This window comes from Semicossyphus pulcher, unplaced genomic scaffold (assembly GCF_022749685.1).
Source record: "Semicossyphus pulcher isolate SPU_LCO1_2020_fin unplaced genomic scaffold, fSemPul1.0.p SCAF_20, whole genome shotgun sequence".
Taxonomy (NCBI): Eukaryota; Metazoa; Chordata; class Actinopteri; order Labriformes; family Labridae; genus Semicossyphus; species Semicossyphus pulcher.
In genome coordinates this window covers 5,351,594-5,372,988 of record NW_027211694.1, presented here as the reverse complement: position 1 = coordinate 5,372,988, position 21,395 = coordinate 5,351,594, and the positions used below count along the sequence as shown (strand labels likewise).

Below are 21,395 nucleotides of genomic sequence, written 5' to 3'. Positions count from 1 at the left end.
ATCTTCTTCTACAAATGGCCACATTAAGTTCACGGTCATTTTTAGGAGTAGTATTGTGTTTGGAAGGCATATAGCCGTATGTCACACAGAGAGAGGCAATAACCTGCCACCCCGTGTGTTTACCTTTAGCTCTCAGCCTCTGTTAAAGCAGGGCTGTATTGTACGTAATACCATAACCCACACTGAGAACAGGATCAATAGTAAGCAGAAGCTGGATCAGCCTCACTGTATTCACTCACAGAGCCAAAGTCAGACTATTGATCCAGGCTAGAGCACAATTAATCTCACAAAGCTACATTGTCGATGTGGAAGCTATTCGCTATATTCACACAGCATCAGCGACATTTTCCTCTGATGTCTCGCTCAGGTTAGGAAGCTCAAAAGCAGTTTTCATTTCCTGCTGGAATGTTCCAGGTTTTAGGAGGTGGAAATGTAAGAAATCAGACTTTTTATTTTATTTCACTGCTTCCCAGTTAATCAGCAACTGAAAAAAACAAGAGAAAATCTGGAAGGACATCAAGCCAGATTTTGAGGTCAAACTAGATAACCCAATAGCTACAGTCAGACAAAAGCGTGTGTTAGCATTCAACCACTCCCAAGCTAGCGTTACAGTTTGATAGTGTTGCATGACACAATCTGTTTGTTTCAGGCTTAAGCATGTCAAAGATGTACATTGATATTTCAGAATGAATTTACACCTTTCCTATTGTAGAGTGTCTTTCTTGCTAACGAAGATTTTAGCTAGCAAGTGGTTGTACGCTAACATTAGCTGTTTTCTAATGGTAGCAAATGGGTTATTAAAGATCTTATTTTACCTTGGGCCCAATGTCTCCAAACATTTTCACTATACATCGCCTTGTCGGTTGACCATGTTCATCCATTTGTCAGATTCCTTATGTTTACAAGACATACGAAACAGCAGTGCGATATAGCTACAGCGAGGATGTGGTTGAATGCTAATGGTAGGCAACAGCTAAAGTTAGCATTCAACCACTTTCTAGCTGACATTTCCGTTAGCTAGAAACATACACAATTCGATAGGAAAAGCATGGATTCCTAGCTTATAGTCATTTTAGGTAGGAAGTTGTTGAATGCTGACATTAGCATTTTGATTCAGCCACTTTATAACTATCATTTCCACCCAGTAAGGTTACACAATATGGCAGGAATAGCATTCAGTCCTAGCTTATAGTCACTTTAGGTAGGAGGTTGTTGAATGCTGACATTAGCATTTTGATTCAGTCACTTTATAACTATCATTTCCACCCAGTAGGGTTACACAATATGGCAGGAATAGCATACAGTCCTAGCTTATAGCAATGTTAGCCAGGAAGTGGTTGAATGCTAATGTTAGCACTTTATAACTATCATTTCCACTTGGTAGGTTTACACAATTCAAAAGGAAAAGCATGCATTACTAGCTTAGCCTATAGTTATTTTAGCTAGGAAGTTGTTGAATGCTAACGTTAGCGTTTTAATTGAGCTACTTTCTAACTATCTTTTCCACTCGGTAGGGTTACAAAATTCGCTACATTCGTAGCATAGGCCTATAGTAATGTTAGCCAGGAAGTGGTTGAACGCTAACGTTAGCTGTTATCTAACGCTCGTTGATGAGTTATCTGAGCCTTGTCAGTTGCTGATCAATCAAGAAGCTGTGAAATGATAATTTGTCAGATTTGCTGTGTTTAAAAAAAATGCGTGATGTCAGAAGAAAATGGCCGCCATGTGAAAATAGTCAACAAATGGCTTTATTAGCACATACCGCCCTTAGATTACTCCACTCACAGTCAGGTGGGGTGTTTTCTGCCCTACAGGAAAAGGGGGAAGATAATCTTTCACCAGGAGTTTTGCAGAATGTATTTCTATGTGTGCGTGCGTGTGTGTGCATTTGCCATGCCCCGGTGCCAAATGATGAATGTCATTTGCTCGAAGTGCACATTGAGTGGTCATGACGACTAACTTTGCCTCCCATGTAGTTGGTCGATAGCGAGTATTGTTGGTTGTATGTTGACAGATGTGTTGTTTCTCTTCCACTGCACCGACTTCTTCATAGCAGTGTCCGGGATTAAGGCCTCACCACCACCTTGCATCTTGGCGCCTCCTCCTCCTCCTCCTCCTCCTCCTCCACACAGCATGCCATTGTTAAGCTGCCTGCACTCTTTTCCATTTCAGCATCTTGATCGATCAAAACCGCTGTGGTCTCATTGTTGTTGTTTTTGTTTTGTTTTTCTTGGAGAGGTACCGACGATGTATCTGAATGTATCTGAGCATTTGAATGTAAGGCTGTGTTTCAGTGCATTTCTCATTTCCTCTGCTGCACGAGATGTGATCAAGACTGCATTGTAGAAGACGACATATTTTTGACCGGTCTACAGATGCTCCTGTAAACGAATGTCCTCCATTTGTGAGATAAACGTGCGTGAATGTGTGTCTGTTTTTGTTTAGAGCCGTATCTTTAATTGCCTTTTTAACTCATTAACATTTTGTGTACTTTTGTCTCCCCGTCGCTCTCTCTCTCTCTCTCTCTCTCTCTCTCCCTTCTTTGCTCTCTGACTCTCTCCTCTCTCCCCCCCTTCCTCTCCCTCTCATCATCCTTTGACTCTAACAAAAGCGGGTAAGTTGTGAGGATGTATAACTGACCTCCTGGATATTGTCTCAGCCATATTTGCCCTGTCTGCCATCTCTCCTGTCTGTCCGCCATCATCCGCCCTCTCCCGAAACGACCAGTGCCAAAGCTGACGTCTCGTATTTATCTATCTATCTATCCTTCATGGCTGTTACTGACGCCATTGCGCTCTCTCTTTCTTTTCCCATTTACCATCTGAAGACGTTTCTTCCCCCCTTTTTACAGTTCAATGGCAGCTGCATCCATGGCTGGACAGAGAATGTGCCGCCGCTAAAACTGGGGCCTAATTTTCACACCTGGAATGTCTTCCTCTCCTTTTATGTGTCTCTATCTATTTGTGTGAAATAACCAGCTGCAACTTCTGGTTATGGGAATGTCAAAATGTTCTTTTTTTGTTTGTATGATTTGCCATAACTGTTTCCTTACTTCCCTTTTCCCCCAGCTATGTTCAGTGGATGTATTTTTCTCCATGCATTAGACCCGACCTGAACATAAAACATGAGCTATCTCCCCATGTGCTGGATAGATAACACAGTGACTGTACCTGGCTGTGTTTGGATGAACACATTTCCTGCTGTGTTTAAGTGCCCTTTCACTGTACTGAGGCCTTTAACGCTACATGTACGACGTTTCTTACTAAGCCCACTCTCTCTGTTTGTCAAGTTCTTTGACAAAGTGCTCAGGGAAAGTGTTGTTTATTCAGAGTTTTTGTTATGAAATGTGTTCACTAAATAGGATAAAAAACTGTATTATGTTTGGTGTGTGGGCGTGAGTACGAGTGTGTTTCTCGGTCCCCTGTTTGTCCGGCATTTTCAGGCTGTTTGTGAGTTCTCTGTGTCTCGCCGAGTGTGGGAGGATTCAGCTCCAAACAAATAGCTCTGTGCACAAACAGCAAAGAGCGGCTATTTGCTGCTTTTTGTCAATAAGAAGCGTTTACAGCTTGCTGAGTAAAGTGGCATCGTTGCTCAGTGCAGCTCTCTAAACATAATCTCTCTCAGCCCTCTTACTTTACTCTTCAACTCTTACTTTAACGGAAAAACATGCAGCGCAGCTCAGACGACAGGAAGGAAAGTTGCTTTTAAAAATACAATGCGGCATGATTGCAAAACTGCATCAACAAGAGCATAAGCAGATTCGATTCTGAGTGGCTAAACTGGGATAAATTGCACAATTTTACTTAGATTAGCAGTGTCGTGTCCAGCTTCAGCAGGCACTGTGTTTAGCACAGAGACTTCCAGAAGTGCACTCAGAGAGCACATACAGTGCCCCAGCCGAAGTCCTCTAAATATTGAAACATTTTTAAGCAGCATCTGAATCCAGATTTGCATTACAGAGACAGTCCACGGCAAATTAACATTCCCACATTAAAGCTCCTGTGAGGAACATTTGGTTTGTGTTGATTTTGGCGCCCCCTGTGGACAAAGCAGCACCTCTTATCTCTTTGCTGATTTTAATCCTGTACATGCTTAAGTGGTGGTTATTAACAGCCTATCACTCACCTTAAATGTTTGCCCTGGAAAATGTAAACAAAGGCAGCGTGCAGTTAATCGATTCACCTGACACCTACCCCCCCACCAGCGGTTTCAGGCATTAAAAATAACTATAGAAATAATCAATCAAGTCTGGTTTGCTTTTGTAGCTCATTTAGAGTCATCAGAATTAATTTCAGTCTGTTTCATAACCAGATAAAAACTCCTCACAGGAGCTTTAAATGTTTAAATTCAATTTAATATGTAATTTTATTCTGGATAAAGGTGCGTTAAAATGTTAGTCCGGGGAAACACAAGAAACTCCAGGTGAGACATCACAGAGAGAGGAAGGAAGTCGGCTAATTGTTTATGTTAGCTAAAGTTACATGAGGCTAATTCCTAACAATGACGGAACATTAATAAATATACATAAAACGTCCCTCCTCCATGAAAATTCTTTCAGAGTCACCTTAGAAAGACTTTCATTTGCAATGGTGGTTGTTAAACAATATAGTCAACAATAAAGATCCCACGCTACTCCCACGCAACTCCATCAAACTGTCTTTTGTTGTTTGATTGAGAGACCCCTAACAGCAGAATTTACTAACTGTACATTAGCAACGTTTGAGGGATTTTGACATTCGTTTATGTTGCACATTTTTACAAAAAATAGTGACAGAAAATGTCACCTAAAGGTCCTTGTACAAATTAGCTTGAGCTAGCTTGATTTGCTCCTTTTGTTGTGGCTTCGTTTTATTAATCAACTGCAGTTTCAAGGTCAAGAGTCTTACGTTGCATTAATGGAATTACATTTGTTGCAGTGGTGAGGAAACATGCACCAGACTAGCTAAGAATATAAACACTTTTTTGTTTGCTAACGGCGTTAACTTCCACTTTTCTATTACAATCTGTAAAGAATTAAAGGTCATACAGGGCTAGTCCTACTTTCTACAAGCAGTAAGTGTAACATCAGAAATACTGTACGTGTATGACAGGAACAAATGTTATCAGTGGGATTAGGGAATCAGGAATCCTTTCATAAGTTTAGTAATATAAAGCCTGTGTATGAGTGTTTCTGTGAATGTAGCTACAGTTGTGTGTTGGTGTCCTCCGCTCTCAGGCAGCACAGAGATGAATGATAAATCTCTCTTAGTGTACAGGCTGGACTGCGAGATAAAATGTGTATGAGTACTCTCCTCTCATGTACTATACACACACACACACGCTGCCTGGTGCTGCAGGGGTTTATGAATAAAGCTGTGCAGGAATGAGTATGTGAGAGTTTCAGAGGATGTGGTGTTGTATTAGAATGAGAAAATGTGTGTTTATTATGATGTTGGAGTGCACGCGTTCATGCAAGGTGTCCTCTGTCCCCGCCTCCAGACACGAGCTATTGGAGGAGGCCAGGAGAAAGGGTTTACCTTTCGCCCAATGGGACGGTCCCACAGTTGTAGCCTGGCTGGAGGTAAGTAGAGCCATCCTAACGAGCTAATTTTTGTTTGTGGTAATTTACTCAACTGCAACATACTTTTAGCTGCATGTCAAAACCCATTAGTGTTACTCTTGTTACACTTAACTCTTCTGCCCCCTAATGGTCAGCAGATGACCTACAGCCAATTCATAATTGACCTACAACCAATCCCAGACCACAACATTCTTGTTAATGATTTATGATAGTTAAATGTGCCTTATAATGGATTTCTCCTGCTGATGATCATTGACTATCTAGCTCTACTTTCAACCTAGTCCTCATTCTCTTCTCACCTCTCTGTGTGGTACAGCTCTGGTTGGGAATGCCGGCCTGGTACGTGGCGGCGTGTCGTGCCAACGTGAAGAGCGGAGCCATCATGTCGGCCCTCTCCGACACCGAGATCCAGAGAGAAATCGGAATCAGTAACCCACTACATCGGCTCAAACTCCGCCTGGCTATCCAGGAAATGGTCTCCCTCACCAGCCCCTCGGCCCCGCCCACCTCCAGAACCGTGAGTTGTGCAGATATATGGGAACGTGGACAGAGAGGGGAATTTTAGATGTACAAATGTTTGTTGGAGACAGAGCTGATCAGGAGGAAGAAGGAGCAAAGCAATACTTGCTTTCTTTTGGAAAATTAGATCAAACAATCAATACCTCTGTAACACCTGTCAACTCAATATGAAGCTGAAATAACTGCCTGCCTGTTAGCTTAGAACAATGACTTGAAACAAGGGAAAACTGCTAGCCTGGCTATGTCAAAAAGTATAAAAATTTCCCCAAAACCCTTTTTTATTTGTTAATAATGAGTTTAAGAGCACTCTGTTAAGCTAATTTGTGAGACTTAGACAGAGCTAAACTAGATTTCCACCCTGTTTCTAATATTTATGCTAAGCTAAGCTAACATTCTACAGGTTCTAGCTTCATATTGAACAGATATACATGAGAGCAGCATAATTTCTCATCGTAATCCCGATTTTGTGAGATTTAGACAGGGCTAGACTAGATTTCCACCGTGTCTAATATTTGTGCTAAGCTAAGCTAACATTCTACAGGTTCTAGCTTCATATTGAACAGATATACATGAGAGCAGCATAATTTCTCATCGTAATCCCGATTTTGTGAGATTTAGACAGAGCTAGACTAGATTTCCACCGTGTCTAATATTTATGCTAAGCTAAGCTAACATGCTGGTGGTTTTAGCTTCATATTGAGCAGAGAGACACGAGAGCAGCGTCATTTCCCATCGTAATCCGGATTTTGTGAGAATTTAAACAGAACTAGACTAGATTTCCATCCTGTTTCTAAAATGTATGCTAAGCTAAGCTAACATGCTGCTGGTTTTAGCTTTATATTGAGCAGACAGACGTAAAGGCAGCATCATTTCTCATCGTAATCCTGATTTTGTGATATCAAGACAGAGCTAGACTAGATTTCCACCCTGTTTCTAAAATGTATGCTAAGCTAAGCTAACATGCTGCTGGTTTTAGCTTCATATTGATCAGATAGACGTGAGGGCGGCATCATTTCTCATCATAATCCTGATTTTGTTAGAATTTAAACAGAGCTAGACTACATTTCCATCCTGTTTCTAAAATTTATGCTAAGCTAAGCTAACATGTTGCTGGATTTAGCTTCATATTGAGCAGAGAGACATGAGAGCAGCGTCATTTCTCATCTTAATCCTAATTTTGTGATAATTTAAACAGAGCTAGACTAGATTTCCATTCTGTTTCTAAAATGTATGCTAAGCTAAGCTAACATGCTGCGGGTTTCAGCTTCATACTGAGCAGATAGACGTGAGAGCAGCATCAATTTCTCATCTTATGCTTTCACTTTAAATTTCTCTTGAAGGCTATTTCCCAAAATGTAGAAACTATTCCCTAAAGCTAGTTTGCTAGTTTGGCAATGCTAGCATGCTAAGCTAGCCGTTTTACTTGACTTTACTGTAATTTAGTCAGGATCAGTGGTTAACATAATTTCAGCCTCCAGAGCAGCTCTGACAAACATTTGTATGACTGAATCTCCTCCCTGCTTACATGAACAACGCCTCCACACATGGGTGACACGTGTGTTGGCGTGACAACGAGCCAAGATTAGCAAACAAAGCCATAAGCCGATCACACCCCGCACATTTGTCTGCTATATCTTTATCTTCATCTCGATGTCTTTGTGATAAGTGAGTGACTATTACAGTGGGAGTTTGTACAACATTGCTCCAGCGTGTTAGCTCTCCTGTTGTTTAATGCACACAGAAGCTTTTATAGCCCCGTTTTCATGGTAACTGCATACAGCCCCTAAGGACTCTGCTGTTCTTTATTGATAGTGAAGGTTCACACTGCAGAGCAAGGACTAAGACGCTTTACTCTGAAGGTACACATTCACAAACAATGCAGGCCATACATCACGCAGACATGAGAAGTCGTGCGCTGTTAAATAAATCCCTCTCATTAAAGTTTTTAGCAACTGAACAATACTACCTATGCATGCAGCAGTCATAACTCACACGTTGTTGCACCTTTTTCTGTGTTCTTCTGTTGTACAGTAACATTAGCAGCACTCCTTTACCTCCCCCTCTCATGTACCACTTAGCTCCACTTCCACACCTCATGAAACTTTCATTACAGAGCATGCAACTCCACACGTCTGATCGCAAACTCCCCCGGCTTTGACGGCCTCTAGAGGCACTCAGAGCCCCCTCCACGCTTAACAGAGAGGGTTAACTGAGCTTTTAATATGGTGGGGGGGTTATATGGAGCAGAAAATTGAAAGAGGGGAAATTATTGGAGATTTAACCACGGCTATCACAACTGGATCGCCTGCAAACATGCTGAAAGAAGTGGTCAAAGTCCTGCATCTTGTAATAGAGATATAGTAATCTTCCCCCGACAGTAGGGACGGTAGTTGCGTAGAGCCAAACCACTAATTTAGGCATGTTTTTTTCCACTGCTCAGCACAGCTAAAGTTAAACTTGTTTACTCAGGGTGAGATGCTCAAACACTGAAAAACTGTATAGGTGTGTTTAAGGTTGTAAGTCATAAAATGTAGGGAATCTGACGATCTACATAGTGAAAATGTGGAGGGACATCCGGCCATATTTCAAGTAGAAACAACGCCCAGTAGCTAACGTCACACCAAAGCTAACTTTAGCATTCACCCACTCCTTTAACTAGGGTTGGTGCTAAATGATTTGTGTTATGCAATACAATGAGAAATGTCTGAATTCCTCGCTATCCATAAGTTCAAAAGTTGAGCTTCCCACCTCGACCGTGACATGAGAAAAATGGCCGTCATGTGAATATGGAATATGTCCTCATCTCGTCAGTTTGACCTGTTTTTAATGAGGAATGGCAGCGCTAACTTTTTTACAAACATTGTATTTCCTGTGATTTCTTCACAATAAAAGCATCCAGTTGTTTCCCAAGTGGAAAGCTTTTAATGTGAAGTTTGAACAGTAAACTAAAACAGCCGTATAAAGGTACAAACAGATGAAACTCCAACAAGAGAGGCTGTTGACGCTAACCACAGAGAGACTTTTAAAACAGTCATGATTCGGTCCCACGCAGCGCCACGTGAGGCGGCTGTCACCTGCTGTGAGGCTGTGGTTGAAGCGTATGTCATCACAGCTTGGCATCAGCCCCCGCCCATGGAAGAAGTGACTCGGGGATAGTCACAGCTGATACGAAAGTGATGCAAAAACAGTACAACATTATGGTGGAGTAAAGGGGCAGTTCACACAAATCTGGAAAAAAAAACAGCCCTGTGTTTTCTGTGAGTAATCGCTGCTGAGATTTCTGCCTCCACCGCTGCCTCTTTGGGACTATTTAACAGAAGAAATCGTCCCTGTTAAAACTCCTGACAGGATGTACTATGGGTACCATTACCCATAGAGCAGTACCTAATTAATTAATTTGAGTGAACTGACCCTTTACTGTTTATGTATCGATGGAGAGGGATGGGTAAAGTGGGTTTATGTGTCTGTTGGTGTTGTTGGTACTAATATATCTGGTCTTCCTTGTTGTGCATGGCCTCTGTCTTGTTACTTGTACTGTTATATGTTCTGTATGTATCTGGGATGTTCTGTGCTGTACTGTGTTGTGTTTTTGTCCTCTGCACACGCCCTTTGACCCCTGGCGGGTTCAGGGGGCCAGTTCATGATCTGACTGTGATGCTATAACACTATTGGCTTACAGTGGTGCTGCTCTTCTTCTTTAACACTGCTTGCCCCTCCTACCGGACCTCTACTACCAACCCCGCTGCTGCTCTGTCTCTCGGGCTCCGCCCCTTGTAGCCGTCAGGCAATGTGTGGGTGACCCATGAGGAGATGGAGACCCTGGCAGCCCCTTCCAAAACGGTCAGTCCCCGTGTGTCCTTTACAGCTGAGCCTTTTCTTTCTCTGTCAGTCATGTGTGTCTGAGAGTGACGTCTGGAGGATTGCAGAGCTGGGTGGTGACTGATGGAGAAGGCATGCATCGTTTAACATCTTTCCTGTTACTGTTTCAACACTACGTTTAAACTCTATTTTACTTAGAGGAGCGTTAGTCAACTATCCTGTTAATGATATGCAAGCTGTTTATATTTAGCCATTGTATTGTTGCCGATTGAGTCAGTTCAGGCTGTTAGACTGTGACTAAAACACCCCACAAAACTCATCATTAGATCTCACCAGAAATTGTGGCTATTTATTTAAAGGTTTTGCACATGAGTGAGTCAGCCTGATGAGGATTAAAGTCTATAAACAGATATTTGCATATAAACACAGAATCTGTAGGCGAGGGGACAATACTTTCAGTGTCTAAAGCGCTCTGGTTTCCGTTTTTAGTCGTATCGTCCAATTGTGCTTCAGCCGGCTTGTGTGTGGAGAGTGAATGAAGAAGGGATCTGCATCGGCCGTAATCCAATCCCTGAACTAGCTATGGCCATTGTCTATTTATAGACATCATCATAAAGCTTAAATGGTCTGCTGTAAGTGCAGATGACAATCCGCTTGTAGATGTTAGCTGTGTCCCAATTCAGGGGCTGCATCCTTCGCGTTGAAGGCTGTCCTTCTTTTCCCGGGCCACCAAGGATCCATCGGGCGCATCCTTCGTTGGCCCAACGTATCCCGACATTCATTGCACGCCAATTCAAACGACATGGCGGACTCTTAAACAGCTGATTAATACACTTTACATGTAAAAGTATTTGTTTCAACTCAATCGAGCCAGCGAGAAGTTAAGCAATGATGGATACGACAGCTAGTTAGCCCGCTAGCTACCTGTTGCTAGGCCGTGTTTGGTGACGGCATCCTCTGTAGTCCGCATCCTTCGAAGGATGCAGCCCCTGGATTGTCTCTCCGCTCTTACTTCACTCCCACGTTTCAAGTCGGACTGTAAACAATGACTTCAAGTCTTTTATCAATCACCCACATAAATACTGGCTACACCGAGCGCCGCAAAAAGTTGCCCTTTGCTGATGAGTTTGAGAGATCTAATGTGCAAGCTAGGACGGTTATGTTGCAGTATTTCACCCAGGGTTTTCATGATGTGACATCACATGAACGTTAGATAATAATTGGATCGAAACTCATACGTTCACCCCTTAGCAACACGTAATCATATTAATTCTAAGGAGACCCAGTGGAAAGTGTCAGCTCTTACTGCTTCACGAGGCCCATCTAAAGACATTCCACTGAAGATATTTGTCCTAATAAAGCCAAACACACATTATGCACATCACAACAGATGCGCTTAATCTCCTTTTCCGGCTCCAGGAACTTTAAAGCCAAACTTTTTTATACCATTTTTCATTTGCACGGTAAATGTAAACTGTCAGGCCCCGGCTGCATCTGAGGATCCCCCCCGCGGACAAATCCACATGCCATTTAGATGTGAACCTCCTCTCCTTTTAACTTGCTCAGCAGTGACTTCCACAAGCCTTTTAGCATCTTAAAAGCTGCGTGCGGTTACTTCAAGGTTTGTAGGAATGTCGTCTCTTCCTCCATTTCTCTTAGATGTTGGAAGTCTGAAACCAAACTTAACTTTAGCTAACCACACATTTAGCAGCAACTACGTTTGACACTTCTGACTCCGAGAGAGGGGAATAAAACTGCTGAGTCACGTGTAGCACGGGGTTATCAGTGGGGTTTAGCATTACTTGCAATCAAGAGACAGAATGGATGCAGCTGCAGGGTTTGTTACAGAACAATCAGAAGCGATGAGTCTCTCATAAATGTACTTTTTTCTTCTTGTTTCAATCAGAAGTCGCAGTCTGAAGAGGGCAGCTGGGCACAGGTAAGACGCGCAAACACACTACACAGTACAAGAACGTATCCGGTTAAAGCATCAGAGGTTCTGAATCTGCCTCTTCTCTCAGACTCTAGCTTATGGTGACATGAACCATGAGTGGATAGGGAACGAGTGGCTGCCCAGTCTAGGACTACCTCAGTACCGCAGCTACTTCATGGAGTGCCTGGTGGACGCGCGCATGCTGGACCACCTCACCAAGAAGGACCTGAGGGTGCACCTCAAAATGGTGGACAGCTTCCACAGGTACTGGACTAAGACATTAGCAAACAATAAATCCTGCAAAGTATTTAAATTTCACGACAGGGGGTGGAGCTTATTTTGATTTTAAACCTTCAAACTGAAGTATTTAAAGAGGGGGTATTAAGCTGTTTCACATTTTAAGACATAAAGTTACAATGTTGGATGTTCAGACTAAACGTGGGTGAAGTGTCAAACTTGTCGGTAAAAGTATGTTGGAGTAATCTCCAGGCTTCTCAGCTCAGTCTGCAGGCTGCTGTGAACGGCAGGTTTCACACAGTTTTTTCTACATGCTGCACTTTGTGACATCAGAGAGCTGACCTATCAGAAGAAAGTGTGCTTGTAGGGGCGGGGTTTCCTAAAGGGACAGAGCTGACCGAGTTGTTTCAGGCAGAGGCTGTATGAGGGCCTGCACAGAGCACGCTAAGCTACTCCACAGGTATCACAGAGTGAAATATGAAGCTTGAAGTTAGCATAATACCCCCCCTTTAAGGATTAGTTTCTGTAACTATCTCTGTTATGGATGTCTTCTTCTTGTGTCAGAGGACATGACTGTTTCATGTGTGTGGTTTTCTGACCCCAGAACAAGTTTACAGTATGGAATCATGTGTCTGAAGAAGCTCAACTATGACAGGAAAGAACTGGAGAGACGCAGGGAGCACAGCCAGCACGAAATGAGAGGCAAGAGTACACAGAATAAAAACTAAACTGCTTCATAACAACCCAGAATAAGCTGTAACAAAGGAAAGGTGGAGCTTAGAGATGACGTTTCTGTGTGCGTGTCTCTGCAGACGTGCTGGTGTGGAGCAACGAGAGGGTCATCCGCTGGGTGCAGAGCATAGGCCTGAGGGACTACGCCAACATCCTGCTGGAGAGCGGCGTGCACGGAGCTCTGGTCGCCTTGGATGACAACTTCGACTACAGCAGTCTGGCTCTGCTCCTCCAGATCCCCAACCAAAACACTCAGGTAGTCCAGCTACACCCACACCTGCCTTTTTAGAGCGGTAAAACTGTGACACTTTCTTTGCAACTCAAGATTTGAAACGGCAACAAACTGCTTTGAATTTAAAAGTTAGACCCATGTGAGGGTGCTTCTACGTTTTCCTCCCTGGATATGGAAGCACCTGATTTCAGGGGGAACACTTTTAATCTTTGTAAAGGGTTTTTTTTTGGTCAAGCTAAATTTAAAGGTGCTGAACACGCACAGAAACATCATCTGTCACCAGCTCCAGTCCAACAGTAGAGGTACGTGTGCCTTCAAAAAGCTGGTCGAGTCTAAATCAGAACATGCGGATCTGCCAACTGTCACTCTGGCACGCTTCCCCGTGAATGCTTATCTCATCCATAATCAGGTAAAACGGATATGCAGTGCGAATAACGCGACGTGTCAGCTGCCTCTGTTACCGTTCTGCTAAAAATAGCCGGCCTTGTGCAAATCAGTATGTGTTGTTATTTATTTCTCTCCCTCAGGCACGTCAGATTCTGGAGCGGGAGTACAATAATCTGCTGGCTCTGGGCACCGACAGGAGACTGGATGAGGTGAGCGCAAATGTCACCCCCACGACTGAACTCATGTTACTGTGAGCTGAAATGTGACGACAAAAAAAAGCATCTTTTTATAATTACATTTTACCTCATTAATATTCAAGAAGGTTAAAAATAAGTTATAGTTATTTGAAGCTGTTTAATGAAGGTTTCCATCAGACCAGTAAAATGACAGTGCTGCATCATTAATGCACTAAAATATAAACTACATATTTAAATGTCTCAGACTCATTTAGAGAAGATAACAGGGCCTTCATATCTTTTTATTTCTACATATCCAGCCGGTATAAAAGATGCAGAACTTTTTATTAAAGGTGAAAAAATCCTATAAATAAGAACTTACCGTAAAATCTGGAATATAAGTCGCAGCCTGTTCCTGGCGGTATCCCAGAAGGAAAAAGGTTTTCTATAGCTTTATTAATAGAAATATGTATTCAAGTTTCAACACTATTTAAATGTATTTTACTTTGAATCACATTCAAAACACACACAAATTACAGCCTAACATCTGTTTTATGTCTGTGACGAAGCTTTGGCTCGATTATAGCGCCACCGTCTGAGTAAAGTACCGGAACACAATAACATACGTCTCTCTGCATTTTATGCTTCTATATTGGTCGCACTGCTTTACAGGCTGCAGCCCACTTTCTGGATGAAAAACAAATGTATCAGAAGTGCGTCTTATACACCGAATAAAAGTATCCCAGCATCCCAAAATTAGCCACATAACAGTTGAAAACATAACATAGTAATTATTCTCAAAGTTAATGTCGTCGTACTTGGAAGAGAAAACATGTCATGTTACTGCAAATGTAATGACAAAAGAACACTCTAGTTTGGTTAATAGTGATTCTCAACCAGAGGTACTTTTTAATTAGAGTAAAGGATGTAGCTCATTCATTTATTATGTATCCACATACTACGGAAGCCCGAAGCGGACATGTATCCACACATCTAATTGACGAGTTATTTCTGGTCGTTTTCTCGAGATCGCAACTTATTTATTTTATTTATTGCAACGTCAGATGATCATAACTCGTAGTTAGCCCGAGTTGTAAAAGCACAAAACAAACATAGAAACAGGCTCAACTAACCTCATAAGAGTGGGCGATTGCAGCATGGCGTGTCCTGGTCTGTAATATCACTGACAAGCCTGTTGTTAAGTTTTCTAGATCGCCGGGAAAATATCCCGTTAACCATCTCAAAATAACAGGCCAGATTAATCCCCTATAATAGGAAAACCAGCTTTGTTTTCCCGAGATAAGAAGAAAAATAAGTCAAGATCTTAAAAAACAACTTAAAATAACTTGTTATTACAGGAAAACGGAGTAAATAAAATGTATGGATGCATGTCCGCAAAGGGCTGCTGTACACCTGAAGACTTCGTACTATTGTCAGTCATGTAAGAGTGCTTGAAACTAGCTAACACGCAAGCACACAGGTTAAAAACGGTTAGCTAAAAGTAACTTACAAACAGTTCCAATGATTAAGTAACAGTAATGAATAATTGTTAGCTAAATTAAACGATAAACAGTTAAATAGTTAGCTTTTTTTACAACCTGCTCCCCAAAAGTATTGACACTCAAACTGTAAGAAAAGACTGTAACAGTTCAAGTGTTCCAACATGTTTAATAAGCCCTTATAATTGACTGTATTTCACCGTTGAGTCTAACATCATGAACGATGTTTCTCTGTCCGTCAGTGTGACGACAAAGACTTCCGGGGTCCATCGTGGAGGAGGCAGTTCCCTCCCCGAGACGTTCACGGTATCAGTATGATGCCCGGCTCGGCAGAGACGCTCCCTGCTGGATTCCGTCTCACTGCAACATCCGGTCACTCCAGAAGACTGCCCCCTGATGGTGAGTGTCTGTCTCTGCACCTCATCTCACACATTTATCACCTTTTATTTTTATTTCATTGTACATGAAGTTTTCTGAAAAGTGGCTGTCAAAGGCAGCGCCGAAGCAAAGGTTGAATGAACCTGTTGCAGTGGTGGATGAAAGCAGCGCACCTGAGCGCAGGAGGTGCTGCTCCCTGCCGTGTTGTGACCTTGTCTCTTGTTCTCTCTGATCTGTGACGGCTGCTCTGCAGTCCTCTATGAGGCGCTGGATGACAGTCCTGACGACATGTATTTGGATTGGTTTCAAGGTCAGATATGCCCCTCTGAAGGTCCCGGGCTTGTTGGCCCTGCGTGTATTATGACTCTTCATAAACTCCCTCCTCTTCACGTAGTCTCTGCCAACCACTGTCCTGCTGTACCTCTCCTCTTCTCCGTGCTCTCTCATCCTCTCCTCTCTCTCTCTTTCTCTGCTAATCTTTGCTGATATCGAACTCCAAGGGTGTAGTTTTGCAGAGCTGCAAAATAGTCGTTAAGTCGCCCTGGTGCTAAAATCTAAGGGGTCAAGTTATGGATTAGGACCCATGCTTGCTGGTGTAACCCTTGCAGTTACAGTTACATAAAGCAGCAAACAGAAGGTGGCTGAGCGGTGGTGCTATGTAAGTTGGCCTGAATCAGGAGGTTTACATAGGTAACAGTATGTCAAAGTGACAGTTTGTGTCATGTCTCACCCCTGTGCTGTTAAAGGAGGACACTGGCTGAAACAGGCGTTCATTAGAGGATAATTCTGGGTCATTACAGCTTGGTTCTTGTGTTCGTAGTTTGGCCATCAATTGCTGAGATGTGGGAACATGACAACATCGCTCCATTGAAATCAGACAGATTGGCTAAACCACTTAAGTTGGAGGTAAAACAGGAAGTGAAATGTTTCTGTTGTTCTAACTGGTTTAGCTGACTGGATGGTTTAGTTAAAACGTAAACATGCCTTTTAAAACATCGACATAGGCGTCCTACACCTCACAAAATAAACTATTAGGTTACGGTAGAACGGACATTCAGCGCTCTGAGCGAGCTGTGCTGTGACAGGTATACTTATTTAAACATAAACATGTCCTTTAAAAAAAGACAATATACCTACACCCGTCTGTTACGCTGGGGGTGACAATCTCTCTCTCTCTCTCTCCGGCCATGTTGGGATTTGAACTCTCGCCATCGTTACAGCACGCCACACGTGTTGTTTTAGCTCGTTTTAGCTCGACTAAAATTAATTATTAACGTATAAGTGACGTCATGTGCATTCAAAGATGCTCCGTAACCAAGAGCTCGTGAGACAGCTGCGGTAGTGCTGATTTTTTTCCCATCGAATATCCATTTTTTATTACAATTGGGTTATATATTTGAATTTATTATATTCGTTGACAGCCCTACTTTCCTCACAGTTTTTAATTAGTAGATTACAATTACCGTAATATCTGGAATATAAGTCGCAGTCCGTTTCTGGGGCAAAGAAAAAAAGGTTTTCTGAAGCTATTTATTAATAAAAACGTGTTTACAAGTTATTTCAACACTATTTCAATTAATTTTACTTTGAAACTCAAAATGAAATTCAAAACACGCACAAATTACAGCCTACCATCTGTTTTCACCACCGGGTGGTAGGTGAGCTCAGCCTACGGTGATGTTGACTGTTGTGAGGGTTCGGGCGGATCGTCTGAGTAAAATACTGTAACACAATTAAATACCGCTCTGCATTTTATACTGGTTTATTAGTCGCACCTGTTTATCGGACACAGCCCACTTTTTAGATGATAAACAAAATTATTAAAAGAGCGTCTTATACACTGAAATTTATGGTACAGCCTTTTCTTAACCACATTTTTTATATTATGAGTGAATTAAAGGTGAAAAATCGTAACTTAATCACCTTATGAAGACGTATTTAACAAACAAAAACATTACTTGAGGAAACAAATGCTCCTTTAATTGAGACTTTAAAGCTGCTCCCAAAGTTTGAAATAAACCCTCAAAGCTGAATCCAAGTTGTAATGAACAGGACATTATCCATGGATGGATGCAGAGTGTATCTGCAACAGTGTTGTTGTTCCGGGTTGTGATACGTGACAGGAAATCACCCGCCTGCTCTGATTTCTGCCAGTGTTCTCCTCTAACAAGGTGCTCCCAGTGACGCTGAAGCAGCCTTCCTGTGTTCCTCTGTCTCTATTAACTGTGCTCCCTGGTCTGTGACGTCCACAATACACTCCTGTCACTGGTGTTATCCACTCAAAAATTAAGCCTCCCTTTGAGTGCGTGATACATGGCTTCGTCCTCTGAGGGTAACACTGAGAGTAATCTCTGCTTGTGATCTCACTCATACCGCTGAGGATGTCTGACCTCTTGGTGACCGAGTGGAGGAGAGTTTCCTTCTCACTCTGGGTCCATGTGATGAAGACGAGGCTGTAATGTTTCTGCTTTTAAACCTCCCTCTCTCACTGTCTCCCCCTACAGTCGGACCCTCTGCAGTGCAGCGGCTGGACAGCTCCACGGTGAGAACCTATTCCTGCTGAGAGGAGGAGGAGAGGCCCCTTAAACTGTACGCTGTATGTAACACAACACCGTCTCCCGCTCTTAAAATACACAGCTTTCTTCAGAAGGTCTTAAAATAGATACTGGATTTTTAAAAAAGAGACAAGTGTTTGTACCTCATCGCCTCCGCAGTGACTTTGCCAGGTAGCTGCGATAGAAGACGGCGAGGCCAGCAGCGAGCCGCGGTCTCACGCTGACGTCTCCTCTTTAATGTGCGTCCAAAAAAAGATGAGTCACTCGCGGCCCAGGCTTTAGAAAGCTGCTTCAAATACCCGAGGAGTTCAGTCGCTTACACAGAGATTGGTTAAAAAAGTTCATTTACATGATTCTGATGGTTGAAAGCTCCTAAAAATAGGCCCTGCGAGTTTCATCCACACTGTACGGATTACAAAGTGAGACTGCCCTAGTTTCAGTTTCAAACGGCTTTCTTTGTGCTGCCAGGTGCAGCGAGAAAGTGTTGGTTTGACTTGATACAGTATCTGACAACGCTGTCGCCCCGCGTCTGTGTTGTGGTGAAGTTTCCCCCCACGATTGAAGTGGCACACGCATGCAAAAGAAAGCTGCGAAGGGAACACTGGATTGGGGGTTTGGAAGTGTCGTGTAGCTTTAAGTGTTTGTCCCCAAGGTGGACGGGAGACTGCCGGCTGTGTACTCAATCACTTCCTTAATTATATACTACTTCCTGTTAAACATTTTTTAATATATATCTTTTGGCGGCATCCCTTACGAGATAATAAAAAGTCATAGGCACTACTTTTCCAGTCCGTTTTAACACATAAAAAGGCAGACAGTAAATATACGGAGTGATTCAGACAAAAACTTGTCTAGTGAGGTTAAATCTAGCTAAATCTCCAGGCTATTTTTATAATACCAAATGTAAACCAAGGTTAAACCAGAGGTCGAAACGAGCATCTCCATAAGGCCATGTCCACACGTACATTGGTATTTTTCAAAGCATAGCGTCTTCTCTGCGTGTTTGCCTTTCGCAAACGCCCGCTTCAAGTCGCTGAAAACTGATCTTTTGTAAAACTCCGGCCAGGGTGAAGACTTTTAGAAAGTCCACGGAGACGTGTTGACGGGGTAAACGGCGTTTTTGGCTCGTGACGTCAGGCTGTGCGCCGTTATCTCCTTTGTGAGAAAAATGACGGACGTGACAAAAGCAGCGATGCTTCTAAACTTGCTAACAGGACTTTTTACATGTTTACACATATATGTACAAGTAGGCCTACTCATCCACTATACTGAGGAACAGAGGCGACGGGATGCAATACTTCCAGCAATAGATTTTTTCAGACTTTTGATTGGCCACAATTTTCTTTTTTTTCTTTGCATGACCGAAAGCGCCTGTTGGTGTGGCATTCTCATGACAGCGCTTGTGTTGTGTTTTGGTTTGGACAAGTTTTTTCGGGGTGAAACTCTGTTTGTAAAATACCCGCGTACGTGTAGACATGGCCTAACTCGTTCACTGACTCACCCCTCCTACCCGCTACTAGCCACTGCAGACTGCGAGGCGAGACCACCGTATAAGCCGAGCCCTGTGAGAGAAACGACCACTTTGGCGCTTGTTTCAACTCAGTATTCGCTCGGACAGTCCGGCGCCCTGAGCTCGGTCCCTGCCCTGAGCTGAAGGTCTGACTCGAGCTACACGAATCACTAACTCAACACAGCAGGGCACAAAAAAACACTTTTTCCACACCCTATCATGGGAAAACGAGCGTCACAAACCCCGAAGGTCTAGAAGAGCTGCATTATTGTTAGCGGAGTGCTAAACCAGAAGTTAGCCTGCTCAGGCGACACAAGTCTCTCGTGCGCATGCTCTGCGGGCGCTTGGGCCGGTGGGGGATTCAAGCTCCGGGTAACTGACTCAAGTGACTCGAACACCCAACTCACTTTAATGACTCGTACAAACTCAAGTTAGTAAAAAGAGTCGAACTTCCCATCTCTAATGACAAACCTAACTCCTTAGATCCTCACTGATAGATTTCCTCAACAGTCCGTAAATCCATTTTTATACTTAGGCACAATCTTCCCAAAACAGGCTGCATACTTTTGTCTTTAAAGCAATAAAAATGGTCTCAAACTAGAAAGGAGGCTGAGGCTGAGATTTAGAATCGATCGCCTAAAAGTTTGGGTAATATATTTGAGGCAGTAATAACTAATAACTAATTACCGGCCTGTGTTTTCCCAAGTAAGTGATCAATCAGTGCTTGTATCCGTTTAGGAACCTGGCTGCAGTGAGTTCAACAGGGGAGAAAACTTTTCGGTCCAGAGCAGCATCATTAAAGCCTCCAGAAAGTAATAAGCGCTGAGGTTAGAGGCGATGTAGATAAATAGATAAAATGATAAAATACTGTGACTGCAGGGTTATCATGTAAGAGAGGAGGGCTGCTAAAACAAATCTAAAACACAGCTACAGGGAGAGGCAAAGGGGGTCTGATTCAGACGGGAAAGTTTGCACCTGCATAACTATAATTTCGGTGTTTCCAAAGAGTTTGCTCATCCCGTGGAGCTTCCTGCGGGCTGTTTCTAATACTTTCATCAGCTTATTTTTTATAAGTACACCCACACAGCAAAGAATACAAAGTTCAGTGGGAGCAAAGGGTTGAATTCTCGTACAGTACGCGTGCTCAAGGAACAAAAACCAAATTTATTCAACTATTTTCTGCACGCAGACTGAATTTCTTTACCCGTAGCTGCTGACTGTATTTATATTTCTCCACTGCTGCAAGAACACGAACAGCACAGTGCACGATTTGCATAAAAGCACCCAAAACACCTCTGTGACTTTCTCTCTTCTCAGCTCTTCAGAATTGTTGTGTTTGCAAAAACATGCACACAGAATGTACCGGAATATTCGGAAAATCACAGCTCCGGTTCTGCTGAGTTCGTCTACATTCAGATCAAATATTCACCTTCCTTTTCTGCTGCCCCGAAGAACTAATTTGGCAAAGTAATCTTTCAACCGGCTGTATTGATCAGCAGCATAATAATAGGGACGTTCAGCAGCGACGGCTGAGGGACGGCTACAGTGCCCGTGAAACATTCCAACGGGTTGCCGTAGTGATAGAATTCTAATGTCACTAAGCAACAATTTGTAACTTTGTAACTCTTACAATGGCTACTTCTGCTTCTTGTCTCCTTAAATTGCCAGAGAACACTTGTTATATGTGTTAGATGACATTTTAATAACAGATGAAGTGTTTACGTAACTTATGACATCAACAGGTCCAGAAATTTAGATTCACTATTAAGACATGGAGGACGATGAGTGTCTTGCAGGATTTTGGGTGAGAAAAATGGATATAACATAGCTGTTAGAGGCTCTTAGTACACCCGACGAG

General features: G+C 42.8%; 1 protein-coding gene across 2 annotated transcripts in view; it reads left to right on the top strand.

Annotated features, from left to right (window-relative positions):
• The window catches only part of ppfia2 (PTPRF interacting protein alpha 2), a 57,836-nt gene that overhangs the window by 34,291 nt on the left and 2,150 nt on the right, over positions 1-21,395 (top strand). The window contains exons 19-28 of one of the 2 annotated variants that reach the window (XM_069671348.1): positions 5,479-5,560; positions 5,877-6,077; positions 9,857-9,919; positions 11,805-11,837; positions 11,920-12,095; positions 12,673-12,770; positions 12,881-13,056; positions 13,560-13,628; positions 15,337-15,493; positions 17,977-18,068. In XM_069671348.1, the coding sequence (XP_069527449.1) occupies positions 5,479-5,560; positions 5,877-6,077; positions 9,857-9,919; positions 11,805-11,837; positions 11,920-12,095; positions 12,673-12,770; positions 12,881-13,056; positions 13,560-13,628; positions 15,337-15,493; positions 17,977-18,035 (1,114 nt within the window). In that variant the 3' untranslated portion in view covers positions 18,036-18,068. Of the gene's footprint in view, positions 1-5,478; positions 5,561-5,876; positions 6,078-9,856; positions 9,920-11,804; positions 11,838-11,919; positions 12,096-12,672; positions 12,771-12,880; positions 13,057-13,559; positions 13,629-15,336; positions 15,494-17,976; positions 18,069-21,395 lie in introns of those variants that run through there. The other variant, XR_011308722.1, reaches the window with a different exon arrangement.